Source organism: Peromyscus maniculatus, chromosome 7 (genome assembly GCF_049852395.1).
Source record: "Peromyscus maniculatus bairdii isolate BWxNUB_F1_BW_parent chromosome 7, HU_Pman_BW_mat_3.1, whole genome shotgun sequence".
NCBI lineage: Eukaryota > Metazoa > Chordata > Mammalia > Rodentia > Cricetidae > Peromyscus > Peromyscus maniculatus.
The window spans coordinates 29,824,550-29,846,206 of record NC_134858.1 but is presented as its reverse complement, the minus strand read 5'-3'; the positions used below and the strand labels follow the sequence as shown (position 1 = coordinate 29,846,206).

At 39.5% G+C, this 21,657-nt stretch overlaps 1 protein-coding gene across 9 annotated transcripts in view; it reads right to left on the bottom strand.

The window, feature by feature from the left end:
• Positions 1–21,657, bottom strand: part of Arhgap32 (Rho GTPase activating protein 32) — a 246,672-nt gene that overhangs the window by 144,826 nt on the left and 80,189 nt on the right. For 3 of the 9 annotated variants that reach the window (XM_076575936.1, XM_076575937.1, XM_076575939.1), the window contains exon 1: positions 7,568–9,507. The exons of 5 other annotated variants lie outside the window; for them this stretch is intronic. In XM_076575936.1, coding sequence (XP_076432051.1) covers positions 7,568–7,683 — 116 coding nt within the window. In that variant the 5' untranslated portion in view covers positions 7,684–9,507. Of the gene's footprint in view, positions 1–7,567; positions 9,508–21,657 lie in introns of those variants that run through there. One more of the 9 variants, XM_076575938.1, reaches the window with a different exon arrangement.

Below are 21,657 nucleotides of genomic sequence, written 5' to 3'. Positions count from 1 at the left end.
CTACATGTTTATAATTTTTTTGTTTTTGTTTTTTTCAAGACAGAGTTTCTCTGTGTAGTTTTGATGCCTGTCCTGGATCTTGCTCTGTAGACCAGGCTGGCCTTGAACTCACAGAGATCCGCCTGGCTCTGACTCCCGCATGCTGGGATTAAAGGCATGCACCACTACTGCCCGGCTGTTTACAATTATTTATGCTCAAAATGTAACCAACACACCTATGTTTTACTATATTTCATAAAATGGGCAACTACAAAGTGAGAATTACCACTGCCACTTGCACCAAATGAATAAATTTCACAAATGTTCAGCAACAGAAGCCACCATCCATCCCATGATACATAATTCTATTCAGCTGAAGTTCAAGAAACAACAAAATTCATCTACAATGACCCAAGTAAGAATAAAAGAGGGGCAAGAAAATTGTACAATACTAGAAAAGTTATCTTGATTGGGTTGTGTTTAAATATGTGTGTATGTGTATGCACGTGCGTTGCATGCGTGCGTATGTGTGTGGTGACCAAGCTGCAGACTTCACAGTATGAATGTTATATCAGAATAAAAGTATAAAATAAAGGCTCACCGAAAGACATTAATTTACTAGACATAACTGTGTTTATATATACTGTATCTCATAATAATGAATAGGCTTCATAAAAACTTGATATCTTATTACACTGACTCCTGTTCTCTGCATTTAAATTGTGAACGAATTTTGCTCTCCACATTTGAGTGCAGCCCCACCTCTCACAGGACATCCCCCTGCTAAGAATTTTCAACTATGAAATCTAAAGAACCTAAAGCTATTTTTTGTTTCTGTAAAATATCTTCAGTCTTGAACCTGTATATAGTAAAAAATGAAAAAGTTTCTCAAACAGAAAGGTTGTCAGCCGAACTGCCTTGCTGCTTCTCCTGAGAAAAACTTCACATCTTTAACACACACTCTATTTGTACCTGATTCCTGCTTCTAGCTTCTGAAGATGCACACACGGCAGCAGTCCAGGCAGACTCCCTTCTGAAGATGAGTACCACATCACAGTGTCTAGACTAGCACCTCAGAGACACTCCAGCCAGATACTGCTTCTTGGTCCTGTGAGTCCATTCAAAGCAGCAGCAGCATTTTTTTCATTCTCTTTTCATTTTCCCAATCATTTGTTCATTTACTGTCCTTTATCAAGTTTGGCCCTGGTTCTGCTACAGTTGAACCGGTAAGTTATTCCCTACTGGTGCTAACAGGGACCAAAAGCCTGTCTTAGGGTCTCATCATTTTCTGATGTTTTGTAGATAAGAGAATATGAGGGACAGGACAAGTGCTCTCTGTCAGAGACAATGGGTAACTTTGGATTTGCAGTAAATTTTTGTCTATATGGACAAGAATATGCTTCACTTCCCCAATAAAGATGGCTCTGAGGGACAGCCTACCCAGCACATCTGATCATCTCCGCTCCTTCAACTGCGGCTGAAGTAATTCAGCAGTAAATCTGCAGCTCTGAGGCTTCTGTATATTCTGCACACCTACAACTACAAAGAGCTACAACCTGACACCCTAGAGTATGATATATTACTATCCTGCCTTCAGAAGATATGAAGAACTATGACTGCAAAGGCTCTAAACACAGGAGCTGGGGGCTGGGGAGGTGGCTCAGCAGTTAGAGCACATGCTGTTCCTTCCAGATGATCCAGGTTCAATTCCCAGCACCCACATGGCAGATAACAATCTGTAACTCAAGTTCCAGGGTATCTGACCTCCACAGGCACTGCATACATATAGTTCAGACATACTTCCAGGCAAAACAACTATACACATAAACTAAAAATACATCCGTGTTTTAAAATATGCAGGATCTCTGTTCTGGTTAGTTTACATAGATTAATATATGCTTAAATAAATCTAAAATACCAAAAATTCTTAAGAAAATGTAAAAACAAAACTTCTAACACTAATGGGGTTAGCTATGCTGTTGAAAATGACATCCAGATTTCCTAAAGCTAGTTGATGTCAGCTTGTTCACTTCCAACTGAAAATGTCTGATATTTTATTTTAATAGTCATTACAGTTTTAGCAACAAAAGTTTCCAGTCCAGTATCGCCCGCTACTGAACAGTATTGTGTGCCCCACTGGCTTGGGGGAGCCCTCCCTGCCATCTCTAAATCCCTCTGTGGATGTGTGTGTGTGTGTCTCTAGGCTTCTCACCCTAGGACTTTTCTTTACAACTCAGCACCACAGAGTTCACACTGAGGAGTTTTTCCATAATATTCAGTTGACCAAATCATCTACTGTTTTCTCTTTCCTAAATCATTGTAAGGCTAAATTAATTAGCCCAAATCAATTTACTTCAGCATTTATCAACCAAATTTTTAGCACCTTATTATATTTGAATGCACAATTAGATTGAATTAACACCTTTATGGTATTATATAGTTTTATTCTGAACAAAGTATATTATTAATTTTTTTTGCTGACTTCTTTTATGTTCTTCAGTAAAATCTTATATTATGCTATTGTTTTTGCTGTCATTTTTCTTAACAGGTTAAAGAACCTGATTAGGTTGATTTGGGGCATCTTTTTAAAATTTATTACTTTTTTCTTCCATTATATCTTCAAACTTACTGGTATTTGACAGTTTGATATACTATGATTAGGTATTTTATAAAGAAGAAAATTGGAATGTGTTGCCACATCAATCTCTCTAGATACAGCAGACCAGTTTTCCTGGAAGATCCACTTTCCAGTTTGAAGACAGCACGACAGCCATTCATGTCCCTAGAAAGTCATCATCTAAGCACCAAGCCCTCCAGAGAAGTTTCCTATCAAGGGCCTTGGGGGACTAGGGCGGGAGAAGACCACCCTTGGCACTGCGCCTTGTATTCTAAGAGAATATATATATATATAAATGAAAAAAACAAATGTCTCTCCTCAGTTTGTGACATCTCAGTAAGTTCAACAAAGAGAAATGAATCCTGGACAAAAGGTATGGCTGACATCGGCAGGCCAGAGAGCAAGGGGATCATTCTGATGGGTAAACAAACCAAAGTCTCACCTAAGGCAGGGATGAGACCGAAAGCAAAGAAGGCAAAAGTAGTCTATGGAGCTTTCCTTATCAAGTAGGGAAAAGAGAAGAAAAGAGAGCCAAGACGGAGAAGACAGAACACTTGGGTAGAAGAAATTATTTTATTTCAAGTAATTATAACTGAATGAGAACACAGAAAAGAAAACGAATGACTGTCAAGGAAAACAATCAAGCAGCAGAATTCCCCAAGTGTCCCGGAAGGGTCATCTGTTCCTGTTCAGGTCATTTTCTTTTGAAGAACAGTCTATGGTGGCACAGCTAGAGCAGACCTCGCTATGGAGAGCAGCCCTTAAACTCACAGAGGTCCCCTTGAGTGCTGTGACAACAGGCGTGCTCTGTTTTTTTTTAAAAGGTTGACTGTGTTACATTTATGAGTAAAAGTTTAAGTATGTCAGAGCTTTAATTTAATAAGTGTGAAAGTGTAATTAACTGAGAAACTTTGAGTTCAGAGAATGCAATGGTTAGGGAAAATCTTAGCTTTTCTCCCCGCCCCCCACCGTGTGTGTGTGTGTGTGTGTGTGTGTGTGTGTGTGTGTGTGTGTGTGTGTGTCTTCTAGTAATAAACCTAGGCATAATAGGCAAGCATTCTAACACTGACCCACATCCTAGCCCATGTTTTTAATTTTACATAAACTTAATAAATCAAGAATTTATAAACTATTTAAACAGTTTTTATGCTCTAAGACCTTTCTGAACATCAAAAACCTTATGCAGACAAACATAGCTATTCTTATGAAAGGTTCACCTTGGGCACCAACCCAAAGGGCTGAATTACTCAAATACCAAGAAAGTCTTGCACTAGCATGCCTTAAGGTTAGGACAAATTTATTACATAAGTCATAAAAACAGAATAATGGCTGAGCTCCACAGAATAATGGCTGAGCTCCAACATTGCATACAATTTTCTGAGATTAGGAATACTTAACACCAGACTCTCATAATTATTATTATCCTAACACTGATAAGAATATGCTCAGTAAAAGCTGTATTTAATATTAAATGAATATTATGAGGACCAAACTGAACTCCAAAGCAACATAATAACTCTTTCTGGAAAAATTACAAATTTTGGCATTTTGGATGAAATATTAAAATGAGATGCCTATGAAAAGTTATATGTTATACAATGGACATGAGTGTAGAGCTGTAATAATACTAATGGTTAAGTGTTAGTATTTTCTCTCCATCCTTCCCAGTTCATAAAAACTCGTTGGTAATCTCGAAATTAAGAACTTCAGAAGTCAAAAAAGTGAAGAATAATAAAAACGGGGAATTGTTAAATATCTTCTAGCCATTGAAATAAATCACTCTAATGTAAAAGAAAACACATAGAAGAAATGAAGAACCATTATCCAGTCCTACTGAACAGTGCAGCATCATTCCAAGCAAGGTAGAGATGAGATAAAGCATCCACAAGCCAGTCAAGCACATGAGATACAAGTTCCAGAATGCTTAAGACCAATAGAGAACACCCTCCCCTGGCCTGCCTAGTAAGGTGTGTTCACCACAGTATTCTGCTAAGTGGAGTAAGACGTTTCTCTTCTCACTTAAAATCAATGGTCTTGGATGTAGATACAAGTAAAGGTGCTTGAGGGGCTCAAAATAGTGGGTTCACAACTCCACTCTAGTGTTAGCTGCATAGCTACACATCACTGATGCAGGGACACACTTCAAAGGAATTGCAGAACTGTGGTGCCTCTGAGAAGCTACTGCTTAAGTAGAGAGTAGCAGAATAGACCAGAGAGATCACAAACCTTTCCTACAATGAAAGTCTTCCAGTCATTACACTTGGGCCCAACTCGTTCCTGTATCATGGTAATGTGGGCAAAGTAGATCTAAGACATAAATCCCCATCTGGAAAAAAAATTGTTTTATAGACTTGCTATAGAGTTAATAGACATACTGTATTACCATATTTTGCCAAATATACTTCATGTAACAACTCCTAAATAAAGTTTCTCTTCCCTGACAAGATTCAACCTTTATGACCTTCCTTTTCTGGGTTGTAATTCCCTTCCCACTCACAGAAAGCTCCTTTTAGTGATCCCTGACGACTATTCTATTCTAAAAGGGTGCTAAGGAGCTCTAAAAGCTGTCCAAGGGGACAAGGTAGATAGAGATAGAATATTAACTCCACAGTACAAATGAGAAGTCAGAGGAGCAGAGATCTGAGTCTGTGGTTCTCTGACCTCCCAATGGAGAGTGAACAAATCCTACACTACTACCAGAAAAAGTTCCATTTCCTGCTAACAAGTCCACAGATATAGGCTACTGCAGAAGCTAACAGACAAACATTTGCTCATCTCTCAGACTACAATGCCTTCCCTAAACCAGACAGGGGCTGGAGCCGCCAGGAACCCACATTCCAGATACCTGGTAACAACATTAGCTCTCTCATCCAGGACACCTCTAGTGACATGGTGCCATTCTTTTAGAGTATATTTAAAAGCTAACTTAGATGCTATTCATGAGAAAATAATAACATACAACCTTCTGCCCTCATCTCATTTAGGACACAGGCAGAAAGAGACAGACAAAGAGACATAGATGGGGATGTAAGCAAGACAATGGTTGGATTTAGGTGAATTAGCACAGGTTTTAAAGAAACAAGTTAGAACTCTGGTGTACACTTAATTATAAAACTGGTTTTAAAACAACTCTCCTAAATCGCAGATTCTATTCCTCGGTTCTCCTGAGTTCTAGCTGCAGCTCATCTCCTCCAACCCTTCCCCTTCCACACCCACGTACATTTTTCAGCGTGGCGTTTCAGCAGGAACATGCTGTGGATGTTGTGAAAGCCTGCACTGCCTTGTTTCCTCATGCCTTACTGATGAATAGGGTGAGAAACACTGTGTGAAATAAGGCCTTACCCACATCTCTTTCTGGAATTTGTGAATAAAATCCCAAAGGCATATTTGGTTTGGAAGATTTACAGTGCTATTCAGATAGGATATACAATTATAAACAAGGGCAAACTCCCTCTGGTTTCATGGATTCCTAAAAACAATACCTACAAGTGGCTCGGTTTCTCAGGATGACTATGTTGTCAGTGCTCCCCACGATAAGGGCTCAGCCGTACAGAGTTACTTCTAAATGTCAAAAGGAAATCTGAGGGGGGGGGTCCCCACTGCTTAACAAATAAATCTAGGATTACAGTACTTAACATACTATAAAATATCAACAGAGTCAGGCACACGTTGTTTCTTCCTTTGACAAATACCACAAAGTAACTGACAATTTTAATCAGCTCAGTTTTAATACAAACCAAACCAAACAAATACTGGTAGGAGATATATAGACCATAATAAAAACCAGTGGATATGTGTAACATCAGCACACCTTGAGAGAGATGAGGATTATGCAAATCTGGAAGACTAATGAAATTATGGGACAAAAAATGAAACAAAGAAGAATGATATAATAAAAGCTCATTTTCATAATCTCAACATTTTTAAATATACTTATTTGTTTTAACCCATGAGTAAAAAATTCAATGTGATCTATTAAGAGCTCCTAATATTCAATCACTCCTTTCCTTAACTAAGACTTAAAAATAAGTTCTATTTAAAAAAAAAAATCCTTTAACTTGAGAGAGAAACACACATAGAAAGAAAGAGAGGACAACTACTTGTTTTGAGTCTTAAACATAAAGACAGTATCTAATAAACGGATATGTTCACCCACCTAAAGACTCATGGGTAAAATTTCAAAAATATTTAATTGCCCATGTGGGTAGTAGTGGGTGTATGTAGTTTATCACTTCAAACATCAAGTGATTTTTTTTAATGACTATAAATATGTTAAGTCCCTCACCCTGGATGAAACAAAAAGGGCTTCCTAAATTCTGTAACAATGCAGTGGAATTAAATACTGGCAGTTTCTTCCAGCAGGCAAACCTCTTTAACAGAGGCCACAGAACTCTTAACCAGAAGGCACCCTACAAAAACTTCCAAGTATTAAGTTTCTACCAAAAATTCCAAAGCCCAGAAAGACAAGGGAGTAGGTAAGTGGGTAAAAAATGAGGATCAAAGTCACAAAATAACTGATGTGAATTCAATCAAAAGGTTTCATATATATTCATAAATGCAGGCAGCTGCACACACACACACACACACACACACACACACACACACACCACTTCAGAACACATCCCAGGGAAACGGTGAAATATCCATTAGATGCAAATTCAGATCAAATCTATTAAGATACAAATCAGACACAGAAAGGGGTAGAGTTCATTATGAGTCTCTACTTGAAATTCCTGAAATGCTACTACAAAAACCTGTCTAACACCTTCCCTTCCTGGTGCTGGAACAAGTAATTGAAAATACATTTTACAAGCTCAGGGCAAGTTGGGGAATGAAGAATGCTACAGCCAACTGAAAAGCTGCCCTCTTCCACCCCAAACCTACCCCAGAGAGAAAAAAAAGGATTGAAAACAGAGCAGACAGAAGCGAAGGAGAGAATAGGGATTGAGAAGAGGACAACTCCTTAATTACCTGAAATTCTCCTCCCTTTCTTCGTCTTCATCATCAGTCAGCTGGGTTATCACTTCAGAATCCATCCAAAACACACTGTCGTCCCCCAAAGAGCTACTCTCACTTTCTGTCTCCATGTCGTCTCGAGATCCTCAAGGCATGGGATGCGGAGCACCAGTGTCAGGTGGGTTAGCTCTACTGATGCTCATTCAGGAATGTGGCTGCTGCACTGCAAAGTGATGATGCTGGTTTCATTGCAGCTGGGAGTACAGACAGGAAATCCCAGGCAGCACACTCACTGTATATGACTGTGCACCTGTCATACCTTAGACCCTCCCACTGCCTTAGGCTCTATGACCTACATAATAAAAACCAGAGTCCAAATCAGGGTGATCTTTCAGTAATTATCCACTTTTAATAACTATTTTTCTTATCTCATTTCCAGGTAATAGGTATTTTCAAAAAGCAGGCTTCTGTTTGTATCTCTCAGCCTTTTAAATGGCAAACAGAAAACTAGAAAGGATAACTACATACTGTCCTGTGCTAGACACCATGCAAGGCACAGTTACACACCTCACAGTTAGGGAGGGTCACGATTAATACAGAAGACATGCAACATCTAGGGACCTGCCCAGCTTCCTGCCTTCTAATGTTACACATCTTTCCTTCCTCTCAGCGGTAACTGCCAGGTGTACATTTGCTCAAGTGACCAGAGTGACATGGAAAAAAATCAGCCTGTCCAGGGCCCATCTAAGAAAAAAAAAGGTGTCAAAAGCTGAAAGGCACTAACAATTATTATATGAAATGAAGGTATGTTTACACATTTACAATGGAAGGTCGGTGCTGGCAGTAAAACGACTTACAAGGAAGTAAGTCCAAGTATAGGATCAGTAACATTGTAAACCCAAAGGCTTCTTAGAAAACAGTCATGCTGTTACCAACCACAGCTGCATCCTGTAGTGGGGAGTACTTGTCTCCTGCGGCAAACATGAAACCCTGACTTTTATACCAGGTCCAAACAGATTTCAAAAAAGAAAAGGACAAAACCACCTTTGAGCTTTCTCACTTCAAAGTTTGGAAAATGAACTTCTGGTGACTTAGCATAGACAACACCTTTCCCTCCCTGCAACTTGTAGAATACTCACTGAATTTAATGCTGCAGCTCTGACAACTGATGGAGGTTTAGTCTCCTGCTAGAAACTATACATTGTTGGCAAACTTGGAAACAGTTTTAGAAAAGGATTTGTTTCTGACAGGAATTTGGAAAAATTCCCTAACACTTTACATAAAAACATCTTGCAAAATATTCAAGTTTCTACCTAAGACAAATCCTAGTAAATTCAGCTCTAGAATCTCTTCAAAAATGAGAAGGCGACCATGGTTATCACTGTAACAAATTTCTTATCATCTAACAAAGATTCCGAGGATGTGAATTAAATTTCTTCCTTGTTCTGTACATTGAAATAATGAAATAAATGGTCCCCAAACAGATATTTAAATCTAAAAAGTAAATTACAAAACATTATGGGAAAACTCCTTTCAACCAACCATCATACAGAAGTGTCCTGAGTGTAATTTTATAGAGTTCTCACTATATTTTTATAAAGCCATAAAATCATAAAACACAGATCAATCTTATTATATAAAAATGTTTATATCCAGCTTGCCATGGCTCAGTGGAGAAAATGCCTTCTACATAAATATGAAGACCTAAGATTAGGTTCCTTAGAAGCCACATATAAAGCCAACTATGGGGGCTGAAGAGATGACTGAGCAGTTGAAAGTACTAATTGCTCTTACAGAAGACCCACGTTCTATTCCCAGCACCCACATGGACACCCACAACCATCTCTTCTGCCCTCTTCTGGCCTCCTTAGGCACCAAGTTACACACATGTTATACCAACATACATGCAGGCAAAACACCATGCACATAAGCAAATTGTTTTAAATTTCTTTAAAAATTTTAAAGCTGAATATGGCTGTGACTAGCACTAGGAGCATAAAAGATAAACATTCTCAGTCTAGCCCAAACTTCAAACAAGTTCAGTGAGAAGATTCCGTCTCAGGAAATAAAGTGGGGAGTGACAGAGGTGGACATCGTACTATCAAATTCTGGCTGGCCTCCACACATGCACATACAAACATACAAATGACCATATCTGCACACAAATGTGCACACACACACACACACACACACACACACACACACACACACAGGAAAGTGTTTACGTCTTCTATAACAATAACACCAAATATGAACACAGTCACAATGTAAAAAGGGAAAGGAATGAAGCATATCACAGCTGGTTAACTTTTTAAATATCTATCTATCAGTTGATGCAAATCTCTAAGATCCAACAGCCTAGAAGATAAATTAGTAAAAAGCATAATAACCAGCAAAACTCACAATAAAACCTACTACACATGAAACAGTACTTAATGTAACACAGGAACAAGGGAGGAGGGCCCACAAAGAGATCTTTTTTAAAATTTTTGAACATAAGCAAGGATTTTAAATGTTTTTAATAGGCCCGGTATGGTGGTGCACACCATTCAAACCAAGGCAGATGCAGGCATCAGTATGAGTTCCAGGACCCCCATGGTTCTACAGTGAAACTCTGTAGCCTAGGCAGGCAGGGCATTAACTAACAAATTCCCAACACCAGGCATAAGGAACCCCTGCCCCTTTTCAAGTGCGTCAGGGGAATCCAGGAGACTCCCAAACACTGTAAGCTAATGATGCCGCCCTTGGTTGCCTCTATAAGTGGAAGCTAAGTCCCTATTGCTGAAGACACCATCTGTTTTGGACACAGGACCTGGAGGATTAGAGCTGAACCTGAAATTCTCCCTGAGGACTAGATTTAATACCAGAAGATATCATGCAAGCTTCCAAAGGTGAGAAACAACCATTATGCCTACTGAACTATGGTGCCTATAAACCACAATGACCAGCAATGTACACTATCCCTAAGGATGCAATAGTGTGGTACACATACACATACCTTAGCAGTAAGAGACAGCTGTCTAATTGGACTTAAGACCTACTCCACAAGAGAGAAATCATGCTTGGTACTGGAAACCTAACTAAACTACCTGGGGCTAGTGAAGTCATCGTGGATCTTGGAGGGGAACCTATAACCAGAACTTCACTAAACCAGAATAACTCCTAACTACCTTCTAAATATCCATCCTTATCCTCACAGGTAAATATAGGTCTCACCCATCACCAAAAGAAAAAAAAAGTATACAACACAGACCAATACAGAAAACCACAACCAATTAGAACATAGAACAAGTGACCATACAGTTCTCAGGCCTAATGGATAGGACACGTCTACAACACAACTCCTGCACCTAAGGCTCAGAGATCATAATGGAAGGGGGAGGGGGAAAAGACAGTAAAAGCAATAGGAACAAGAAGTCTGCTGTGAGATTGTGTCTTCTAAAAATGTCAGAGAAGCTAGACCCATGTAGTTTCATCAACATGGCTGCCTATATGAGACCTAAACAAGGATGACACTGAGACATCCTAACATGGAAGGGAGCTCTCTCACCGGGGCTCAACCCTCGACAAAGAACTACAGAACAACTAACAATGCTGGGAGTGGGAGAACTTGTCTTCCCTAGGAAAAGCTCCCAAATTGGTTATCCATGTGATCGGTCCTGGAATCATCTACATACAAGTAATATTATATAGACTGAGCAGGTTGCATTTACATATTTAGGAACATATGTATATTACATACATAACAGTTAAAGAAAAAAGGTCATGAATATCAAAGAGCAAAGGAGTACATAGGAAGGACTGGAGGAAAGAAAAGGAGAAAATGATGTAATTATATTCTAATTTCAAAAAAAAGTAAAGCTCTTAACAAACTGAAAGATGATATGGGAAAATCAATATGCATGCAGGTGGGAGTTTAAACAGGTACAACCTCTATGCAGGAAGACTTGGCAAAATCTCCCAAAATACAAAATAGGAACCTCCTCAGCCCAGTAGTTACAGGTAAAACTCAAGAGATTAAAAACAGGGACGCCCACTGTAGTACACTTTATAATAGCTAAAGAAAACACCTCAAACAGCACCTAGTTGTGGATTAACATGGAATTACATAATTAACTCACTGAAAAACCACAGAATGGAATGCTCCATAGGTGAGAAGACAAAGCAGCCTAATGCTCATGATGGGAACGAACGAACGGAAACACTATGAAGGCAAAGAAAACAGAGGCCAAGTGTGGCACAGCACACACAGGTGCCAGCACTCAGCTTCAGAGAAAGACACCCGTGCAGATGCTCAGAACTCTCACTGAAGGGCATCAACAGATCAGCCCTGCCTCCAAGAAAAATAGAAGAGGAACAGGTTTTCACTATATTATGCTATATTTTACATTATATATTATATTTCCCTTGCAAAATATTAATCTTTGATGTCCCTCAAGAGGAAATTGTGTTTTTATAGAGTTATTTCATATAGAATCTCGGTCCTCTCTATTTCTAAACAATTGCCACTCCCCCAGTCCCTTTTTCTTTTAATCCTTCTTTTGCTTGTTCAGTACCACAGCTGACCTTCCTTGCTTCTGCACATCCTTTAAACATGATCAAGTAAACTGTGCACAAGTTTTACACATAAGACAGTTGTCCTCTATAAAAACACTCTGGAAACAGCCTATTTGGGTCCTTCTACAATTTAAGAATCCCAACCCCAGAAAGCCTGTTTCAGGGACAGTCTTTATCCCACAGGCACCAGGTTGACTTCCTAGGACATTCAACAGTTTTGACCTAGTATCAGATTTTCTTTCTAACTTCAACATCAACTCAGGTTTCCATCTTCTGTTCCTGTTTTGGCAGTCAATAAAGATCTAGTAGAACAAAGAAATACCTACCAGAGGGATGGGGAGAAAAACAAGTGGATAACTGAGACTAGCAGACAGTCACTCCATCCTTCTGAAGACCACACCGCTGATGCCATGTTCTCCTCACTGGTTTTGTTTGCTGTTCTGTAGTACCGGGAGGTGAATCTAAGTCCTCATGCATACATGATCTACCACTCTGCTGTATTATCACCTCTTTTGTTGATTTGTTTAAACCCTGAACAAGCAAGCTTTACTCTTAATTAGCTTTGGTAGGCAGCAAGTCCTGTACTAATTCACAAGAGTTGTTGGCAGTTAGCTTGAGAATCATTCCCACCAGTGATTTTAAAAGCCCAATGAGGGCCTCCTAAATGACTCAGAGGTTATAAGCACTTGCCACAAACCTGAAGACCTGAATTAAATTCCACCAAACCTACATGGTAGGTAGGAACTAACTTTTACAATGTATCCTGTGACCTCCACACAAGCCTTGGCATATGTACATGCATACATTCATAATAAAGAACTGTGAGAAAATTCCTAAGTTAGGACTTCTTAAACAGAATGGTGGGAATGATATTTAAAAAGGGGTCTTTCTATGCAGCCCAGGCTGGCCTAGTACTAAGAATGAAACCCATACTGACCTCAAATTCATGGTACTTGTCCTGCCTTGTGATTACAGGCATGTACTACCACACTTGGCTTAGAAATGTGGCTTTGAAGTAACTTATTTTTCAAAGAGTAGTGGTAAAGTCCTAACATCAGCAAACACTAAGCCTACAGCAGAGTTAAGCCCTCTGCATAACCCTTACCAACCAGTTTAAGAGGCAGAAACCACGTCGCTCCAGCAATGCCAAGCTGCCTGGCAGCAGCACTATCACACCATCACCACCACTGCTGCAACAGTGGTGTGGCTGTCACAGGAGTAACCATCGTCCCCTGCGTGGACGAGGCCTACTCCACAGGCGGGGAACTGTGTCTGGTACTGTGTATGTGTCAAAAGTTCATGGCTGTGGAAGCTACAGAAAGCTCTGCTGTCGTATTGCTAAATGGACATGGTATTGAACTGCTTTAGGATATTTATGTTTATACCCATAGACCAGTATTTCTCTCAGCCTTGGCCAGAGAAGCTTCTCCTTGCAACAGGAGTCAGCTGAAATAGAGAATCATAACTAGTCAAACTTCTAAGAATAAGTGACTATTGAGTGCCCAATCTTAAACAGAGCATCTATATCACCCCTCCAAGGCTCAGGGAACATCAAAGAAAGGGGATTTTAAAAAAAATGTAAGAGCCAGAAGACATGGAGGGGCGTTATGAAACAGTCTTCAGAATATGGCATGACTATTACATTTGTGAACTCACAGTGGCTGTGAGTCCAAGATAGGGCCCATGCTGATCCAACCATGGAGGGGAGGGACCCATGAGGTCTCACACCTCCTGGAGTAGTTACTGGAAGTTAATGGTCATTAGAGGAAGGTGAGACATTTTCTTCAGTGATCTAGCTACTCAAAAGTTGGCTATGCTTCATTCAAGAACCTCTAATTAAACTCACTGGGGGGAAAGAATAAACTAAAAAAAAAAAAAATGAAGACAGGATGGGATTTGTTGGGAAGAAGGGGTACAGCCGGAGTGGAAGGGGAAGGCAAGAAGGTAATGGGGAGTGTGCAAATGACCAAATGACCAAAATACATTATAAACATATATAAAATTGTCAATAGTGAAAATATTCCCCCCCAAAAATGTGGTTAAAAAAAAAAGCAACACTATTGCTGTATTGCAAGTAAAGACACTAAAGCTTAGCATACTCCCTTGGCCAGGGCTATTTAGATCACAAATTTGCACTGAAAATACTTTTCATGTATTCGTGAGTCTAAGGGAGTAAGAGATTAAGATCCAGGACAGCCTGGGCTACACAGAGATTCAGGGAGGGAGGGAGGGAGGGAGAGAGGGAGGGAGGGGAAAAGGAAGAGGAAGAGAGGGAAAGGAGAGCAGGAGGGAGGGGAAAGCAAGTGGGGAGATAAAGGCAGGGGAGAAAGAAGCTTTTCAAGTATTGTAACTCTGACTTACTCAGGAGGCTAAGGCAGGAGAATCTGAAGTTCAAGGCTTGCCTGGGCTACAGAAGAAACTCATGGCCAACCAGTTTAGTGGGAGCCTATCTAAAAATAAAAAGAGAGCTGTGAATGCAGGGTCACCACATATGAGGCCATGGGTGCAATCTCCAATACCTATCCACCATATGGTCATTTAATGTCATTTATGTCATTAATGACATCATTTATGTCATTAAATGAAAATAATCTGCAGTTCCCACCTTTGTCCACTTTCAGCCTATTAGCCTGACCCTCCCTAGTTTCATAGCTTGGTTTTGGTATTTTATCTTTCAGGGAATGTGTGAAGGGTGGTACCACTGACCATATTCCACTCCACATCTTCCCTCTCATATACACACTTCACAGCTAAACACAGTAGAAACTGGTATATAACTAGGTTGAGCACACTGAGAATCTCAGACAAGGCAGCAACAGTAGGACCCTGAACTCTCATTTCAACCTTCCTTTTGTCTCAACACAAAAACAGGACTGTTGTTTAGAAAAAAAAAAAAACTGTTGAGTATAATGCACAGTACACAATCAATACATGTCTCCTAACTGAGCCACAAGCATCAAGTCACAGAATGCTTTACAAATGACTCCAAATACAAAGATATTAACCTCACACCTCAGAAAACTTTCAATTCTAAATAGGAATAATATGTGGGGTAAGTAATATTCACTTATCAAATAACTGTAACACAAGGAAAACTTACACAAGAATTCTTCTATTTCCAAATAATGAAGTTTTCTTCCAATGTACAAAGCGTAATACAAAATATACAAACATCACTTGTCTTTTTATATTGGCTAAGCATACATTCTAAATGTAACATGATCTATCTTTAATTTTCTTTGATATAGGAGGAAGTTATTGAGATAGAGTCTGACTATGTGGCCTGGCTGACACAAAACTCTGTATGAAGAGCATGCTGACCTTAAACTCCTGCCTCTGTCTCCCAAGTGGCTGGGATTAAAGATATGTATCACCATACTCACCTCTGAATCTTTGTAGGTGTTCCTTGCTCTAAAACAATTAACTCTCAAAAAACAATAGTTCTCTTCCTTATTGTAGATTAGTCATGGTTCATGGCCCATAGACATTGATATGTGCTTCAATCCAAAGTTGTATATGTACAGAACAGGTTAAGAATAGAACAGCAAATTCATTTCACAATATCAAAATTAAAGAATTAAAATTACCTTCTCTAGATACTTTAAACAAAATAGAAAAAGGTTCACGTGACTAGAAAACATAAGAATCAATGGTACATACTTTGTACTATTAAATGCAATATCTAACTTTAACTGCATGTTAAATTCCTTTTCTTTAAAGTGGCCACCTCAACACTGAAGCATCCCATTGTGGAAATATATGCTTAAAAAATATGTTCAGAGCCAGGCGGTGGTGGTACATGCCTTTAATCACAGCACTCAGGAGGCAGAGGCATGTGGATCTCTATGAGCAGCAAAGGCTACACAAAGAAACCCTGTCTCAAAAAAAAAAAAAAAAAAGTTCAGTTTCAAAACTCTACATACAAAATCAGGGGGCTAATCCAAATATATCTGACCCCAATATTTAACCATGAAATTTAAAAATGGTGTGATTTTGTTGAGTTAAATTTAGTTGCAATTTGGTAATCTCAACATGGAAAAAATAACCAGGTACAGTTAATATATGGGTACAAAGCAATGTGTGTAATAAAACCACTGCATGACATAGTACAGGCAAGAACCTCACTAAATGACAGCCATTATCATCACTGAAACCACAAAATCTTTTCATGCTTATGATTGTTTTAAAACTAAGAAAGCATTTCAATCTGGAAATATCTACATATTCAACCTGTAAATCTCTGATTTTGAAAACTGAAATGTCTAGCATTATTTTACAAGAGAGTAAGTGATCTAATAAATGAGTGGAAATGAGTCCTAACTAAGCCCAAACGAGGCTGTTTTCTTATTATCTGAGTCTCTTTCATAACTGTGAAGTGTTGTGGGTGGAATCTTGAATGTCTCCTTGCTGCTGGCACTTTGGGGAGGCTGTAGAACCTTTAGGACGAGGGGCCTGGTTGTCAGAAGAAGTCAGTCTTTTAAACACTGTGCCTGGCCTCAGGGTTCTTCCTTTGGCTTCTGGTCTGCCATGCAATGCACAGCCTCAGCCAAGCATTCCTGCCACCACGAAGTGTGCTATTCTGCTACCCCACCCCCACCATGACGGGCTGAAACCATGAGCTAGAACACAATTTCTCCTCCCTTAAGGGGCATCTATCTGTCAGTTATTTTGTCCCGGATGCAAAAATAGGTAACACTTGAAAGTCAGCAATTAGACCATTACCCAGGAAGCTCATCTGCCATCGCCACATTCCCAGCAAGGGCTACAGAGGAGGTACAGCACTCCCCCTGATTCCCAGGGGCACATCCCAGGACACCAGTGAATACTGGAAACCGCAGCCAAGTCACACAGGACTTATGTACACATACAATTATTAAAGCTGAGATGGACATCACTTTGTCATTTATACTTTTCAATACTTGAAATTTTCCACAATAAGTAAAATACTTAAGAGTGAATTTGGTGGTATCAGCTCATTGTTTCTCCTCTCCTTAGGTCAGGCTCTTTTACCTTTTCACTTGAAGGAAACACTCTTCAGCTTTTCCTCAGCATGGCCTGCTGCCAGTCAATCTAATGGTAATCCCTTTAGAACAAGAATCAAAATTCTCCCTAAACTAACTTACCACTTTGTTTTTTCATGCTGCACCCTAATCTGATGTTATCCTTCAGAGCAATTACTACCCTCTTTAATCCTTAGTATATACTCAGACATCATTCAGTCTAAATAGTTTATCCTTTTATTATGGACATTGTCAGAGTATCAACCAAGTGTAAGAGAATGACAAGCCAACAGTGATCTATTGCCCAGCCTTAATAACTGACTATGGGCCAGAAAGACAGCTTCCTGGATAAAGGCACGCCTTGTGCAAACCTGAGTTCAATCCCAGACGCACATAAAGGCAGAGGAAGAGAATCAACTCCACAAGGTTTTCCTAACCTCCACATGCATAGCGAGGCATGTGTACTGTACTGTGCAAGGCACATATACACACAATAACAATAGTAAGAAATACCTAAGGGCCAGTAAGATGGCTCAGTGTGTAAAGGTGCTTGCCGCCAGGCCTGACACAGCTCAACCCCCAGGACTCACGTAGTAGGAGAGAAACTGACTCCTATTAAGTCTCAGTCTCAGTTTCTCTCTCTCCTCCCCCTCTTCCTCTGTCACACATACACACACACCACACACATTAAGTATATGTAGTAAATTTTTAAAATAATTATTTAACTGGGAAATCTCCACTTCTAGACTTTCCTACTTCAGTGGTCTCAATGGGTAGTATGTAAGCAAATCCTAGATATCATTTAATCCTTATATTACTCAACATGTCTTTAAAAGAAAAAGAACTGTATATATGTGTGTGCACATATGTGTGGAGGGCAGATTAATCTCAGATGTCACTCTTCAGGTGTGAACTGCCTTGGTTTTTTGTTTGTTTGAGACAGGGTTTCTCTGTGTAGTTTTATTGCCTGTCCTGGATCTCGCTCTGTAGACAAGGCTGGCCTTGAACTCACAGAGATCCACCTGCCTCCACCTCCCCAGTGCTGGGATTAAAGGTGTGCGCCACCACCACCCAGCATGCCTTGCTTTTTGAGATGGGTTCTCTCTGGCCTGGAGCTTGCTCAGTAGGCTACGCTAGATGTCAGCGCGTCCTAGAGACACAACTGCTGCGCCTTACTAGAGCTGGGGTCATAAACTCAGGCGACCTCGCTAGGTTTTGTTTGTTTTCTTTTAAATGGGTACTCAAAATTAAACTCAGGTACTAATGCTTGAACTCTAAAACCTTTTTAAATAATATTTTTTTTAGAAAAGTGATAATCCCTTCCTTGAAATACCAGTCAGTAAATAGCTTCCAACTGTCTTTAACCATTTTTCCATTTTTATCAGTTCATCTGTTCAAATCAGGAACAGTGCACCCCCATTATGACGGTCAGCAGGTCTCTTCATTCCCTTTTCACTGAAGCTTCCCCACCTCCTCCACTTCTCTATTCCTATGTTTTGTTTCATTCACCCTTTTTACGGAGACAAAGTGATGAGAACTGAACATCTGGGCCTCGTGTGTAGCATGAAATCATAAATTCTCTACAAAGAATACTATCTTAATGTCTTGTAGCTATCTACTAGTCTTCTAAAATAAATATTACTCAAATGAACAAGACACACAGGTGGATCACACAAACGTGCACACACATAGTGTGACCAAAGGTCCATAGATAACCTGTTCTCACAATGCTTTACCAAGTATAATAGGCAGTTCTTCAAGGCCTATGACATTAAAATGTCTCACATGCCACATGGTTGATAACCTAAATGGGCTCTTGTTTTTACTGCTACCTACAACATGTCTGTCCTCCCACACCGTCGGTTGGCTAAAGACAATGACAATACTTGTACACATATGAAAAATCCATGTTTGGTACCACTGTCTGTTTAGTTCCCACTGTTTAAGAACAACAGAGAATCAATGCAAACTATAGAATACCCTTACAGAATAGGATAGAAACTTGGAATCACTCTTAGGCTAATTCTTTGAAAATTCTTAATCATTCTTAGAAAAAACATTTAACAGCTAGGATGAACTGACCTGTTATATGAAGAAATTTAGTGTGTAGAGATTAGATGGCTACTGGGAATCAAGAAACCAATGACAGTTTACCATAGCATGCGGCCTGAATTATCTGAGAAAATAAGGACTCGTGGGGTTGAAAATTTAAAGCAGTAAGACAGAAATACCCATGACCTTCCCATCCCGTGCAGGCCCACCTGGATTACATTTTTCCCTATCCCACTCTCCAGCAAGAAAACAGTACTGTGATATAGAAGTTAACACAGCAATAAATTCTGCAGCCATCACAAGCAAACCAGAGTTCTTCGATGAACAGGAGAAAGGACATCTCCACAGAGTGCTGGTTCTCTCTCCTACACAGCCTGCTATGACTCCTATCTATTCTGTGCTTCCAAATTTAAATTCTCAGTGTTAGTATGACTAATAAAATATTACCTTAAATTCATACAGGAGCTTACTATTTTCAAAACACTCACACTTCAGACGAAATTGACAGATGAAAAAAAGAAATGAAGCCAAGAGAAGTGTGGGAAATTTGCATCTAAAACATGAAATTTAGAGAACTGAAGTTTCAAAAGAAAAAAAGGTATTCAAAATTAAATTCATTATCCCACTTAATATTAAAGAGGGTAATAATAAAACACGTGTAACAACACATTTCAAGAAATGATACACATGAAGAAAGTACAGTCACAGCACTGTTACCTAAGTTGAACAAGTTACCATGTTTCCTAACAATCCACTATATTAACAGAGAAATTCATGGTCTAAATACAAAACAGGCATAATCTCCTCAGTAACTATGATTCAAAGCCACTTAAAAACAAGTTTGTTTGTTTTGAGAGTATCAAGTCTCAGAGAATTCAAACCTTCAGATGAAAATTATTTTAATTCTAACTTAATTTTGTTGAAATCAGTAGCATTAAGGTAGAGGCTAGGGAAGAGAGCTGCTAAGTGGCAATGTGAGAGCGTAGGCACACACCCACACCCACACACACACCCCACACACACACACACACAGAGGGAGAGAGAAAGAGAGAGAGAGAGAGAGAGAGAGAGAGAGAGAGAGAGAGAGAGAGAGAGAGAGAGAGAGAGAGAGAGAGACAAGCAAATGGAGAAGAAAAAAAACTATGTTATGCTCACAGAACAGGCAATATCTGTCTAGTTATCTAGCAGGGACCTTTGTTACATATATGTACATAAAGCCCAAGTTCTTAGGTCAGAAGTGGTTTAGAAAGCTACAAACAAAAACTATCCACTGGTCAAAACCACAGATTTGGGGGCTAAAGAGATGATTCATAGATTAGAGGAGTGTGGTTCAATTCCCAACACCCCACTGCAGCACCCAACCATCTATAACTCCAGTCCTAGGGGATCTGACATCCTCTTCTGGCTTCTGTGGGCACCAGCCATGTGGTTCACAGACATGACATATTCAAGCAAAACACCCATAAACATAAAAATAAGTTTAAAACTAAATAAATACATAAAATCACAGGTTTTTCAAAACTGAAACACTGGTTTTATTATCCCACAAAACACAAATGAAGCTATGAAAAGTACTGAAAATGCCAGCATTTTCTGGAAGCTACAGCAGGAAGACTGGAGTTTCGTGCCAGCCTGGGATATGTAACAAGACTATTCAGGGCGTGGGGTAATTCTTTTAAAAAGTGGCAGGAAGATGAGAAGATGGCTAAGTCAGTAAAATGTCTGATGTGTGGGCAAGTGTGTCTATCTGAGTTCAGACCCCTAGAAACCATGCAAAAAGCTAGGCACAGCAGTGTGCATCTGTAATCCAAGCACCGATGAGGCAAAGATACAAAGCTGCTCGAGCCAAATCTGTGATCCCAGATTCAAGGAAAAAGGTTGTCTCAAAAACTAAGTGAAAGTAATTGAGGAAGACATTTAGCACCAACCTCTGGCCTCCACAACATGTGATGTGCACATAGTCATATCGCATTGCACCACATACACACACAAAAATAATGTAAGTGATAGCAAAGGAAAACTAAGATTTTTTTTCTCCTCTAAGGGCAACTTTTAAAATCATAAAACTTAAAAGCACAAAATCAATTTGGTGTAAGACAACTATATAGTTTATCAAACACAGTAATTTCAGAAAACAGTACCACACTTATAACTTTGCAAAGTCACATGTGAAACAAACACAAATCATTAACCAGAGTATCTGAGAACATAAGGATATCAACATTCTACAAAGCACTCGAGATGAAACCTAGGTGACAGGATAGTCAACATCGTGGAACTTAAACTACCCATCTGTCTGGGGAGTAATCCTCACACTGTTCTGACATCTCTGCTAGGCTCCCCTCTCTGAACTGGAAACAGCAAAGCTGGCACAGTGGCACACTGAAGTGCCAGGCACTGAAGAAGGTGAGGCTGGGGGCTAACTTGAACCCAGAAGTTTAAGCAAAATTTCATGTCAAATTTGAAGACAAGAAAGAAAAGAAAGAAAGGAAGGAA